The sequence below is a fragment of the Macrosteles quadrilineatus genome, unplaced genomic scaffold (genome assembly GCF_028750875.1).
Source record: "Macrosteles quadrilineatus isolate MER2022 unplaced genomic scaffold, UCM_ALF_1.0 Scaffold_4__1_contigs__length_99947679, whole genome shotgun sequence".
Taxonomy (NCBI): Eukaryota; Metazoa; Arthropoda; class Insecta; order Hemiptera; family Cicadellidae; genus Macrosteles; species Macrosteles quadrilineatus.
The window spans coordinates 53,753,092-53,766,800 of NW_026542597.1; the positions used below are offsets into that span (position 1 = coordinate 53,753,092).

The 13,709-nt window shown below is 34.2% G+C and overlaps 1 protein-coding gene across 1 annotated transcript; it reads left to right on the forward strand.

The window, feature by feature from the left end:
- The first annotated feature begins 1,926 nt into the window (after positions 1–1,926).
- On the forward strand, positions 1,927–10,269 carry LOC128991477 (ribonuclease H2 subunit B-like). Its single transcript, XM_054414388.1, has 7 exons — positions 1,927–2,157; positions 3,990–4,143; positions 5,162–5,258; positions 6,235–6,349; positions 6,794–6,958; positions 7,114–7,349; positions 9,981–10,269. The coding sequence occupies exons 1-7, from the start codon at positions 2,073–2,075 to the stop codon at positions 10,071–10,073; spliced, it is 945 nt and encodes a 314-aa protein (XP_054270363.1). The 5' UTR covers positions 1,927–2,072; the 3' UTR covers positions 10,074–10,269.
- Positions 10,270–13,709: the final 3,440 nt, after the last annotated feature.

Below are 13,709 nucleotides of genomic sequence, written 5' to 3' on the forward strand. Positions count from 1 at the left end.
CTGGTAATTAAACTCAGTAGGCTTAAAGAATAAATTGTTTTAAGTTAAGTTAGGCCCTAACTTATGTTTTATTATAAAGTAGCCTATAGAATAGGTGATTTAGGCTAACTTAGGCTATATAACTTAAGATGCAAACAGTAAGTAGGCTAAGATGTTATCTCACCTTAAAAAGAAATTGTCTAAAGAATCAAAAACAAATAATAAAGGTGATATATTTATATACAAAATCATTACCTAAGTTTATTAAAATTTCAAACACAACCAACTGGTATGTTATCCTAATAATTAGGCTAATCAAGTTAGCCTATTGAATAAAAAAATTGCTTTGTTTAACTTATACCCTAAGTTATGTTTTATTATTATAAGGTAAGGTATAAGGTAATAGGCCATAAGATTTTCTATAAGATGCAAAAGGTAACTTGAATGTTTCGTAATCACAAAATTTATTTAGGGTCCATCTTACTCCTTACAATTGACAACAGTTTAAATTCTTTTACCTGACTTTCATAATTACGTATAACATATTTAAATAAAATATCATAATAATACTATTATCAATAATAAAAGGTAAGGTCAGTTAAATAAAACCCTTCAACATATTTGTACAACACAGAACATTGTTTTATAAAGATCCAAAATTAACTTATTAGGCAAGGCCTAAATCAATTAGGCTAATTAATTGGTTTCTAGAAATATATCCATCGATTGATCTGACAAACACATTTTGAAATTAATAGTAAATTAGTTATAAAGATTGGGAACCTAAGTTAGTAAGTTTTATTACTATTACTGGTTATTGTAACTCCGCAACATTAATTATACAATAACAATAAACATAACCTCAATTAACCACCAAACCAAATCGTTCCGATTCCGATTCCGCTGTCCCGGGCGAGGTGGTGGGGGGTACCGAGTCCTGATTGAATGGAGTCGTCAAAAAAACAAGCAGACCGAAGAAAGAAAAACATTTTCATTTACTAGACTGAGACTAAAGTTCCCATTTTACCATCCTGTCAATTGTAAAAGTCCCTGCGCTTCCCTCTAAACTTACCTGAAAGTGAAAGTTGCACGATAGCATAGATTAAAACTTTGACTGTTGATACTTAAACATAATACCATAGATTAAACATACTCCTCGTTTAATCTATGATAATACCCTTTAAATTATGTTCGTGTGTTAAATGGTTACACTTGTAACAGAATAAAAATGATTGCTTAACACCTAAATTTACAAAACCTACTAAGCAAGATCGATTAGTCTATGGCAAGATCTTTTTCATCAGGTATTTAAATCTTAACCCTATAAAATATCAACAATCCAAAACCAGTTATTGTCCATCCCGCCATGAATACCACTTTGTTTGAATAACAAAATAACTTAAATAGTGTAAAAAATTACGGGTTCTTGATCTAGTAACATCTCTCATTGATTGTTTATTGTTAAAACTAAAACTGGATAATAGAAATAAACTTGTTGTGAAAATGTCATGTTGTAAAGGTAATTAGGCAAATTTTTGTATGAATAAATCATACTGTGAAATTGGACATTATGTTGTAATCAATTTCGTAAAAAGTTTGTATTGGTGTATCGGTGTTTGTAAATACAAAATCTAGTAAAATATAAGTTCTAAGTACTAAAAGATTTGTCTAAAAGATATAAGTTCTAAAAGTGAAAGAATAACTCCTGCTACGCTAATCACTCATAAAATTCATAGAGAAAGCAAATTGTTGTTATATTTGTGTTACAGTACAGTACTGATATTTTTCTTTGGGGAAATTTTTATGGCACTGGCCAGCCTAGGTAAAATTTACGTTACAGTTTATAATATCACACACAAATCGAGATACTGTTGGCTAACCTGTTCTTTGCCCAGCGGCGACCCGCAAGCCCGCAAGCTGAAGCTAAAGCTACCGTCACCGTCATATTATTGCGTTCTGCTGTTGACAGCCTGTTTGTTGTGTGTCGAATGTCGATGTTTGCTTCTTCCGCAAATTGCTGTTTGGTTCGATTTATGTCAAAACAAGTTAATGGAATAAAGTAGATATTTGAACGCCTCAAGTTCAAAATTACAATGCCAAGAGTCAAAGCTTCGCCGAAAAAATGTGTGAAACCCACTAACCCACAATCTTCCAACAATTGGGTGTTTCTACTTAAAGGTAAATGGAAAAAATATTCAGTTTTTACATTAAGAAAATGTTCGTTGTTTTTGGCTTAAAACATTTCTGTTTTGGTCTATGCTATAAATTGTTTAAAATAATTTAAATTTTATTCACTTACTGTCTTCTAAAAGAGTTATGTTAGCAAAATCCTTAGCTTTCCTTTTAGGGAACCCTGAATTAAAGAACAATGGTTGGCCATTGTAAAATTTTCCCCAACCATTAGTAGCAATACATCCTATGCTATATTTGTGTAGCCTACTTGAATTCTGCATCTTTGCCAGATTTAGTCTGATAGATTGTGTCATAATTTATAAGAAAATAAATACAATATTTACAAAAACCATAGGCTAGGCCTAAGTTACTTTTAAATAACTTGGCGTTTTAACGGATGGCATGGCGGACATACACTATCTCACGAGGGGCTCATCCTCAAGTTCTTTTAGGGAGTACAGCGGCCTATTTACTAATGTCCCTTTCAGTGCCTTCTTGAAGGAGGGTGCATCCATCGCCCACATCCGGGTAGGCAGAGTATTATACATGTTAATAGCTGAACGAGGATAGGTAGCTACTCGAGGTACAACTGAGACAGCAATGGGGAAAGTCCATATTTAGGCCTTCCTGGTATAACTTATAGTAGGTACTCATGCACCACCTCTCTCACTAGTGTGAGCCCTTAAAAATTAAAATGAATAAGTTAATGAATGAATATACATAAATGATTTTATCTCCATCAAAAAATTACAAAGCAAGTCAGGCTATCTAATTATCCTTTAGTAGGGTCAGGATTTTCAATTCAATTCTATTCATTAAGTTATTTCCACGTATATCAAGCAGTACTGACTGTAGCCGATAGGCCTACTTTGAGTACCCCTAGATCTATGAAGATTGGCCAGCAATGGTCCAAATACCCAGACAGATCAGGCTGTGGTTGACCTGGAAGAATCAACATTTTTCTTTGTATTACTTTATCTAGCATTGTCACTATCAATAGCTTTTTAATTGAGTCATTTTTTATAGGGAGTTACAAGCATAAACAATAATATTAAATGGGCGGCAGAGACTCGTATGATGAAGTATTGTATTGATCATTAAAAGTTTACTTGACTTGTTATGTAGCTTTGACTATAGTAAATAACATTATTTACTATAAATTATAATTAGCCTATCATAAATACCTACTTTGTTTGTTCACCATTTCAATAAAGAGTAGCCTATTAAGTTAAAGTGCATATATTATATTAAAGTAGGTATAAAGTATTTGTTAAACCCGGAAATTGAAACTCCCTAAGCCTGTCAGGTTTGCTGAGGCGGGGGTGGGGGTATTTTTTAGCTTACATATCAGCCCTTTAAAATATTAAATAAAAGATTGCCACAATTGAAATCTTTTCTTGTACTTAACCAGGAATGGTAATTAGGCCTAATTGACTTTTAACGGACATATTATATTAATTTTTGAAAAATCCCATATTATAGTGGCATTAAAATATATTGCAATAGCATTACTGAGAATATAAAAAATATAGGTAGCTGGTTTTGATTTATTTAAAATACGTATGAAATTATTTCCAACAGACCTTTGTACCTAGGTACCTATATGAATTAGATGATTTTTACCAACTTCTTGTAGGCTAATATGATTATTATTGATTAGCTTATAACAATATTCCCTGTAAAGTAGTCTTAAGGTTTTCTTAGGCCTAGTTGTAAAGTTGTTGTAACATCAAAAATATTAGTGTAATCATTGAATACAAACTCCATTCAACTGTATTGTCCACTTACATTGTGAACAATACGTTGTGTCATAGTCTTACAAATTCCTGATATTTCAGGAGAGGCGTTTGAGGTGCCTGAGGGATATCAGGGCAGCGGGACACCAGATGTTGTTCAGCTGAGGCACCCCCAAACTGGTGCTCCAGCCATGTTCTTGTTCAGCCCCGGTGACAACTTGATCCAGGAAGTTTTGACATTTTCGGAAAATAAAAGGTAACAAATTTTGAATCTGAAGGGGCTTGGTTCTAAGGCCTAACAGTAACTTTTTCATCAATATATCAAGCATATGTTTTACAAAAATCCCACTAGATTTAACGTTTTGCACCAATGTTGTCATAAGTTGTACCTTGTACCATAACTGTAAGTTGACAGCTTTCATAGTTTTTTAAACTTAAGTGTCTCTCACCATAGGTCAGTACCACCCAAATAATTTCTGTGGTGGTATAAAGTCAGTAAAGTAGTAATACGGAAGAAGTACTCAAACCAGAAATGTCTGTGATATTAAATTAAATGTTACTGTAAAAGATGTTAAAGCACGTAACTTTACTTTAAATCATACTACACAGAAACTGGTAGGGCCTACTGTACTTTTCCATCCGTATTGATAGGCTGGAAAGTTGCCCTTTGCCGTGCCTACACACGGAAAAGTAACGTAAAGTACTTTAATCGTGCACTGCACGGTCAAAGCTTTTTACCGTGCACTTAGTCAGCTGATAAAATAAACAGCTGATTGCAACCGCCTATTTTATTTTCTGAGATATAAAAATATTATAATTTATGTTAAGTCCTAAATAAATTGTGTTATGCTTAAACGCATTGTACTAATTTTTCTGTGTAGTATGATGTGAAGTATCGTACTTTACTCGCCCGGTAAGCTTTACTGTACTTGCATGAAAATCCCGCATTCGGCTGTCGTGCTCGCTCGGTAAAACACCACTTGCCAGGCTAGTAATGTAATATACTTTTAAAAACAAATAGGCCTACCACATTGTTTTTTATGTCTCAATTTTATTATTTTTGTAGTTACATTGATTGAAATTCCACATGTTGAACAACTGTTTAGTTACATAACCATAAAAAGGTGAACCCGGACTTGTTTATGGATATGTTAAGCATGGAGGGTTATCTTACATTGTTTGAAATAGCCAAAGTTTGCTAATAAATCTGGATATCTCCTGATACAGTAATTCATACATATTGCCTACTATATGCACTCTCTTTATCCTTTCAGATCATGGTTTATTGAGGATTCTGTAAAATCTGACGGAAAGATGCATCTCTCTACTCCTGTGGATCCAATATTTTTGGTTCTACCATATTTGAGAAAAGTAAGTATAAGAAACACTACTTATAAACACATTTTATGTGTTAATTCCCCGATTAACCATGAAATATTTGCAAGAAATTTTAAACTATAAATTCATTACAAAAAAACCAAGATAAACAGACATTTCATTCCTATGATCAGCTGATTGATCTTGAGGATATTATCTAGGAATCAAACATACACCTCACCTCCTTGTTGAGTTAAGCTCCTTCCTTAGGTCGTAAAGGTAAATGCTTTACTCTTAGCTACCACCCGCTTCCACTTGCCAAACGTTCATTTTCAGTCTTCTGATGATTCTTCTACTTTTTCCTCCAAGACTTTTTGCGCTCCCCACTTGGTATTTTTTTTTTTTTTTTTTAAAGAGGTTGGCGGCCTCTTTTAACCTTGCATTTGCCCGTCCACATAGACTACAGATCTGTGCGTGGAACGTATCCAGCAAAGCAAGGGGTGAGCCGGTACAGTACAAAGGTGAACTGTACTGATAAAAGTTTGTGGCAGTGACCAGGATCCGAACCCACGACACTTCTGCCTTGGGCCCAAAGTCCGTGACGCTACCAACTGAGCCACCGACTCACCAACGGCATATATAACGGGGTGTGTCAGAGCCTGTCAAACCTGAGTTGCTTAATGAACTTCAGCATCCTATCTATGAGCTCCTCCTGAGGAAGGTGTCGTCCCCTTGTCGTTGCTCCAAGAGTAGAGTACTATCCCTTACCTTGTTCAGAGCTGTGCAGCCATAGAGTAGATGGTCTGCAGTATCCTCTGACTGCCTACATTTCCTATATGCAGTGTCTCCATTGTGGATCCTCAAGCGATGCTGGTGCAATTCCAGGAAGCCATGGCCAGTGACCATACCTGTGTTATTTGTTTGTTTAAAATCACAGATTAAAAGTTTTGAGTTTATAAATATTTAAATCGTATAACTAAAAGTTTCTCTTATTAAAATAACATTGGCATTAAAATTTTAACTTTTTCAGTCCCAACATGCCTGTCCTCTGGATCAGATCCTGAAGGATGACGACTTTCCAGAAGCAGAAAGACTTCTCTCTTGTTCAGGACTGAAACATTTGTCACAAGTCGCTGACAAAAAAGGTAACAGACATTTCATAGGCTATACCTTAAGTAACTATTGTTATTGTTTAGCTTTAAGATACATAGGGCCTACATTAGGATATTCTTAATAACTTTATTGTCACACTATAGTTAACAAAAATATTTTTAAATTAAGGTCCTATTTCGTTTTTGAACTACTGCTGTTTCACTTTTTTCCAACTGTTGTATTAATCGAGTCATTGGCAAGAAGCTACAAACTATGGTAGTTCAATAATCACAAGTGCAAAGGTTTATAAAGGTTGTGTGTTTATGGTGTAATGTCATTGTTTGTCAAGGAAACAGTCCAATCTCTCGTCTTGTTACATCAAACATCAACTTTTTTAGATAGTATAGCCTAAATATTGTATGGCCTAATGACTAATGGCATCTGGGTCAACGGCTTTCATCTTTTGGATGAGATAATTATCACTTTTATTTTTTCAGGTGATGAGGATCTCAACGCTTACAAGTACAACGAGGAGAAGACACTGACATGGTTGGCGAGGAAGACTGAGCGAGTGTGTGAAGTGTTGAAGCAGAAAGGAATCCACGTGTCAAGCAACAACGCAGTCTCCGCAACCTTCGTCAAGTCTAATCAGGACTCTGCAGGTCAGTAACTAATCATTTGTAAGGGTTATTTTGTCGTTCAACATCTGAATCCTAGACATAACATCCCATATCTTGTACACTAATGTTCCAAAAAAAATGTGTAAAAATCACCTTTCATCTTACTACTTTTTCAATTAATAACCGTTTTGTTGCAGAGAGCTACCTGAGATACGCTCACGGAGTAGTGTCGGAGTACTTGGAGGATGACTTGAGTGCAAAGTTGTCCAAACACCTCGGCCTGCCAGAGCCGGAGACTGGAGCGAACAAGCGCAAACAGCTGGCTAGCGCAAACACAAACGCTACTGCAGACAACAGTAGCAGTAAGCGACCAAAGACAGAGGCACAGGAGCCTGTCAAGAACGGTGCCCTCGATCTCTCTAAACCTGAGAAGGTATTCTGCTATACTGTACTCAATTATTTCAATCTACTTTAAATTAAACAAGATTTTGAAGGAAAGAGCACTTGCCATAAAGGCAAGGCAAGTAGAGCCAGTAGGCCAACTTGCCAGTTGCACTTACAGTTAACTTACCAAGAAAAGTAATCCTATAACAGGGAGGGCCCTTAGTAAGCCGCTTTAAGAGTACTTAAGAAAGAAGGAATGGGGATAAAAATTCAGGGTTGTCACTTGTCAGCTTCCGGGAAAATCGGGAATTATGCGTGAATTTTAACCGCCGTGAAATATCCGGGAAATATGTGTGAAAATGGTATTATTCGGGGATTTTCCGTGAATTTAAACTATTATCATTATGTTTATTTATTTATGAGGAATTTTATAGCTCTAACAATTTTGAGCCAATCCATAAAAAAAAATTATAGTGAATGTATTTTTTTTTATTACAAAAAAACAACTTGACCATTGATATGAGTTGTGACATTCGCAATGGCGGAACTGTACTGTAGAGTGTAGACACTAGACAGACGACACAACGATTTAGGTTATGACAATACTATTCCCAATCGACGCTCGACTGTGGATTGAATTGATGTTTTAGCTTTGACTTTAAGTTTAGTTAATTTTGGAAAATACATAATTTTAATTGTAATAATTATTGGTTTTTACCGGTTTTCAGTTAATCATAAGTAACTATCGGCAAATATAACGCAAAAATTTTAACGTTCGGGAGTTCGAAACTGCTTCAGGAGGCCTAGCTCAGTGGTACAAGCTTATTAACTTATTAGTGTTAATTTTCAACCTTTGTGTGATGAAATTATATTAGAGAGGAAAAAGTCAAGGGTTTTGGTATAAAGAGGTTGATTAATTAAGAGAAAAAATTAGTACGTGTTGTTATGAGAGGTGATTCGAGGCAAATGAATGCAACAATGGATATGTTCATATGATAGAATTACATGGACTGTTAAAAACAAAGACATTTAAAAATTAATAGATAAAACAAAGACACTTGACGGAACAACCATAATTTGCAGTGTTTGTCGAGTGAATATTAAGAGTTAATGTGTCTTAAGGGCTAATAAACATATGTGGGTTAATAATTATTCACCAATATATCCATTATTTGAATCTGTTTACAACTTTTAATGGGCTTTTCTTATAAGTAGCCTATATTAGTCGCCAGGAATTTTTGTAGCCTACTTTTTAGCCGGGGAAAATGTGTGAATTTTGTTTTTTGCTGACAACCCTGAAATTTTCATGAAGTTACAACACACAAATTAATATTTTGCCCGTCCAAAGATGCTTCTTCACAAGAAAGTAATTACCATTAGTTTAGTGACCTCATTTAGGTCCTTCTGAAGAAACCCACTTGTTAGGGTAAAATGTGAAATGAATATTGAGTTTTTTGTGCACTATCGCAAAATTTAAGTGGTTTAAATTACTCATAAATTCTGGATCATAAATTGTGTGGTGGAAGTTCCCCCACTACTTCTTTTGCTCAATATATAAGTTTCAGCTTTGATGTTTTGGCATACCTCAGCTGTTGAACTGTTATTTCAAAGGTATGATAAAGTGAAGGGGATGGATCAAGGCCACACTAAAAAAACAGGCTGTAATGCTTGTCAAGCATGATGTCACGATAGAAGACGGCAATGACGTAATGTTTGCCGTTTGTGATCAGCTGCTTGTTTTAATCTTTCCTTGGAAAATAAATAAATAAATACCCTCTGTCACAAAAATATCAAACATTACGTCATTGCCGTCTTCTATCGTGACATCATGCTTGACGAGCATTACGGCCTGTTTTTTTAGTGTGGCCTTGGATGGATTTATTCCCCAAACCGCCTAAATTTTGTGAACAGAGTAAAGTTATGTATTTATTACTACATCATTGTGGGGGGGGGGGGGGGGGGTAATTCACAAGGATTTAGAAACTGATTCAATAATTTGGGTTTATACCTTAGTGCTATTCCCCTAAGAGATTGTTCTCAATTTCCTCATCTGTTGTTTTTATGTTTCTTGAAAACACCTGAGGTTAATGCCTATAATTTTTGGTTCATGTGGAGTGGACATTTCGGCTGCTAGACAGGATATTTTGAGAAGCAGATCAGCTGCTATATTGATTTATTCTACACGATGCTAAGGACCTTTAATTGTTTAATCTTATTAACTTCTGGGATTTATACATTTCTGGTTTACAGGCCAATCGTTGATCAGTTGGTTTACCTTACCTTACCTCCTTGGCCACTCAAACCTAAGAAGGTTTTTGGCCTCGCCAACAAGTTGCCTCTACTGCTGCCGGTCTGCCGCCAAGTCAAGAGATGCCCCCACTCTGTGTAGGTCCTTCTGGTCTTGGTCTCTCCATCTCAAATTTGGTCTTCCTAGCTGGCGAGTGCCTCGTGGTTGTCCATTGGCGATCTTCTTAAGCATACTTTCTTCTTCCCTTCTTTCTACATGGCCTGCCCATCTCAGTCGTCTACTCTTCACTATAGCTACAATGTCCGGTTCTTTGTACAGTTCTCGGAGTCTCGGTTTTTTCTTATTTTATTATTTTTTCTTATTGATCAGTTGGTTTACTCTCTCATAATTCTTAAACCGTTTGATCTAATAGATGTCAATATTATGTTCTAGGTTCCAAAAACCTCAATAACTGCAAAAGACAAGGCCAGAGCAAAATCTGCAGCTGGTTCGAAAAACATTTCTTCGTTCTTCAAGAAGAAATAATTATTCAAGCAATCCTCAAACTCTGTGTCCTAGCTAAGCTTAGAATAAGATTTTAACTGTATTCGTCTCAAATGTGCAAGTATTATTTATTTTGTTATTTATACATTTCATTTGTTATTTTTTACGTTTTTACATCATTGTTTGATTATTATCGAGGAAATACAATTAAGAATAATAAAAAATGGTGACTCTTAAATCTGAAAAAAGCGTGTTATTCATTGACCCGTATCAACATGTTCTTCTTATACCAACAAAATTGTTGTTAATTGTAGAAAGTACTTAGTTCAAATCAAAATCAATTTATTCATTTTTTACATACATAAACGAATAGTTTCAGAATACAAAAACTACTATACAAAAGGTATTATACTGCAACTAATTTTGATGAGTAACTGGCTCAAAATTGTGCTAAATTACATCAATTTATATTTATTCTTAAAATAATCTTCTAAACAATCTAAAGAGTAACAACTTTTATTGACAAATATTTTTTTTACATTATTTCTTAAATGTTTTTTTGTCTATAGCAACTTTAGTGATGGTGGTAAATTATTTAAAAATGGGTCCAATGTGAGTCGCTTTTTTCTATAAAATGTTAAATTGTGTTGGGATAGGTTTATTGTATCTCTATTTCTTGTAAAGTAGAAATTGACATTTCTGTAAAAACAAAAATCATTTTATGGAACTGGTTTTTGTCACAGATTATACATTCTAGAATGTACTTGTCATACACCGTTGGAATTTTTACCTGAGAAAAGTATTGTTTTACTGAATCTTCTTCATCTAGGTTCAGTATAGCCTTCTTTTGAGGTAGGCTATCAAAATTTTGTCCAGATTTTGTTTTGACATGCCGTCATATATCGCCAAACCGTATGATAGGTGAGAATGAATGTGTGCAAAGTTAATACATTTTTGGGTTTCTATGCTGCATAGAAATGACATTTTTTTAAATAAATAAGTCAGATGAAAGAGAATGATAAAGTTAACGGAATGAGGGCTAATACATCTGAATACCTGTCCCTTGAAAATCTGGCTGGTAAGGGGCCGGGCAGATCTCTGATTTACCAAAGTATGGAATTGTTGAAATAGTTTTTCTCAATCTCAATTCATTTGATCGTGATACAACTTGACCATTATTTTCAACACGTTACACTCTTCTGTTTAGTATGTCTTGAGTCACCTGGTAGTGAATGTGTTAATACGTTCTCTTTGTGAGAGAGCGAGATAAATCTAGCTTCAGGCTTGTTTTTGTTTCTGCCAATAAGACTCTGTAAGTGGTGCGTTGGATTACATAGTGTCAAATAATTGAGGTCCAACTGTACTGTGTACATAATAGTGGTGGGCGATATACAACTAATAGGATAAATATCACTATTACTGAAAAGTAACAGTATTTCCCATCTCTAGTACATAACCCAGTCAAGGTAACAGTCATCTCCATCCCCTTATACCTTTGCCACCCTTCACACATTGCCTTATCGCCTGCTCTCCAGCTACAAACCCTTGTTTTGATAGTCATAGTAAACTAAACTCTATCTGGTACATTGTTCTAATAAAGTTGTAGTTTTTTTTACTATCACATTTCTCATGTAAGCTTGGATATGGGTTACGCTTGTAAGAACCAAGTAACAATGTCTTCATGAAAGCCGAACTAAATATATACATTTTTGACTCCTATAAAAAAAATAGTAAAGATATTTATATGTGTTTTTTTTAAAGTGAGACTTTTCCATATTCCAGTCCTTAGTTGCTAAACTTTTTTGATGAGTTTTAATATTTGAATAGCTTTTTAATAAACTGTTTTTTATTTGTTAATACCATTAACTAAATTGACAACTAAGTTTAGTGGCTTTGCTACTAATTGGGGCAGAGTAAAATCAGTATATTAGTTAAGATTCGGCAGGACCGCCGTCCATCTTGGATTTTCTGCCCATAACGGCAATGTTAATGGTTGAAGCATATTCAGCATTGTTTGTTAAGATAAAAAGTTGCAAAATATCTCATTTTAAAGCTATTGAAACCAAGGATGTGATTTGCTATATACTTTTTCATTTTGATAGTTGTTATTATTTGGTAAACAACTCAAATATATTGAATTAAATTGTGTTTTTTTTCAACCTCTAAAACAAATTTTTAAAAATCCAAAAAGCAATTCACAAGGAAAATATATTTGAGAATCGCATAACATTTTCTGCTCAGTAATCAAGCTTACAGTGTATGATTAATATGCTTAAACGTGAATGCATATTTTAGCTGATTGGCGCTTGGACAACCACTGTTAAGCCTGGCATCTGACGGTCAACAACAATGCAAAATTATTGACTCCTGCCGACTCTTAAAAAAACCACCCAGCCATTGACATCAGCAGGAAAATAACAATTAAATTGGATATGGTAAATACAATTCAAAGAAAAAGTAATTACTGAAAGCATTTTATTTATAACAAAGAGTCAAATAGTACTCAGTAAAAAAATAAGGCTATAGGAAACATTTTTCTAAGATACAATTTGAGCATTATCTAAATGTACTAAGTAAACAGCACAGAGGACAAAGGTTTACAAGTTAAATTATACAACAAAAGCGGAAAGCTATCAAATCTATATGAATAGAGACAATCAAGCTTCCATGTTGATGCTATAAGCATTTGCTCAAACAAATTGAAAATGTGCAGACTAAGAATTAGTGCATGACTGTCCTTAGAGGATTTTCCATGATAAATACAGTACAGTACAGACTCAGTATTAAAATGACATATATTCAAGACTATTCTTAATGCTTAAGAAGTTTAAAAGGTATGCAGCAAACTCATGAAGAAATTGACTTAATTAATGTGTTTTGGAGGGAAGAAATCAGATGAAGGGGAGACATATAAACTTAGGCCTCTAACACACATTCAAATCAGCTTATCAGTTTGATGTGAACAAGTCAATTTATCATGTGTATTCAAAAGTTTGTTCAAACTATGTGAGTTCAACACCTACATTGTTGCCATGATAGCTTTTGAATTGATAATTCTTACTGACATAAGGCCAAATTGAGAACGTGCAACAGACTTTAAATTAATACAACTGAAGGGGGTAAAGACAACCAACTTAAAATATTTTAAATAAAAATATCATTTGAATAAAAAAAAATTGAGGTGGTTATTAGTATAAGATCAAGTTGAATTGTTTTATTGTTGTATCACATATTGATACAATATTATCAATTTAAAAATAGCCTCAAGATCAATTATTTTAAAGATTACTGTCTTAGTTTTAAAGTTGAGTTCGGGAACAGTAATTGAATTCCAAAACCATCATGCATAGCTTGGGAAAGTATTTTAATTGTAAACCTCTGTGATTTCTTTTGTTTTCAAATGTAAATTACTGAAAAAAAACTTGGTTATTACAAAAACTTAATTAAAGTTTTGGTAGTTGGATGTTTCCAAAACTAACAAATCGTCAAAAAACTCTAAATAGTTCCAAATTGCAAAATGAATTCTGAAAACCCCATTAAGGCCTACTTCTTAGTTCCTTGATCTGATTAATTTCACAAAATAGGCTAACACAAATTCTTAGAACAGTTGTGGCAATAAATTCTGGAATTCTGCAATCAAGAAGGCAGTATAATGCAGTCTTTGTTTATTATCAGCTG

Bases quoted from the DNA above. Each gene is read 5' to 3' on its own strand.
- LOC128991477 (XM_054414388.1), top strand. From the start codon at position 2,073: ATGCCAAGAGTCAAAGCTTCGCCGAAAAAATGTGTGAAACCCACTAAC. The intron at 2,158-3,989 runs GTAAATGGAAAA...CTGATATTTCAG, and splicing joins TTGGGTGTTTCTACTTAAAG to GAGAGGCGTTTGAGGTGCCT. The intron at 6,959-7,113 runs GTCAGTAACTAA...GTTTTGTTGCAG, and splicing joins GTCTAATCAGGACTCTGCAG to AGAGCTACCTGAGATACGCT.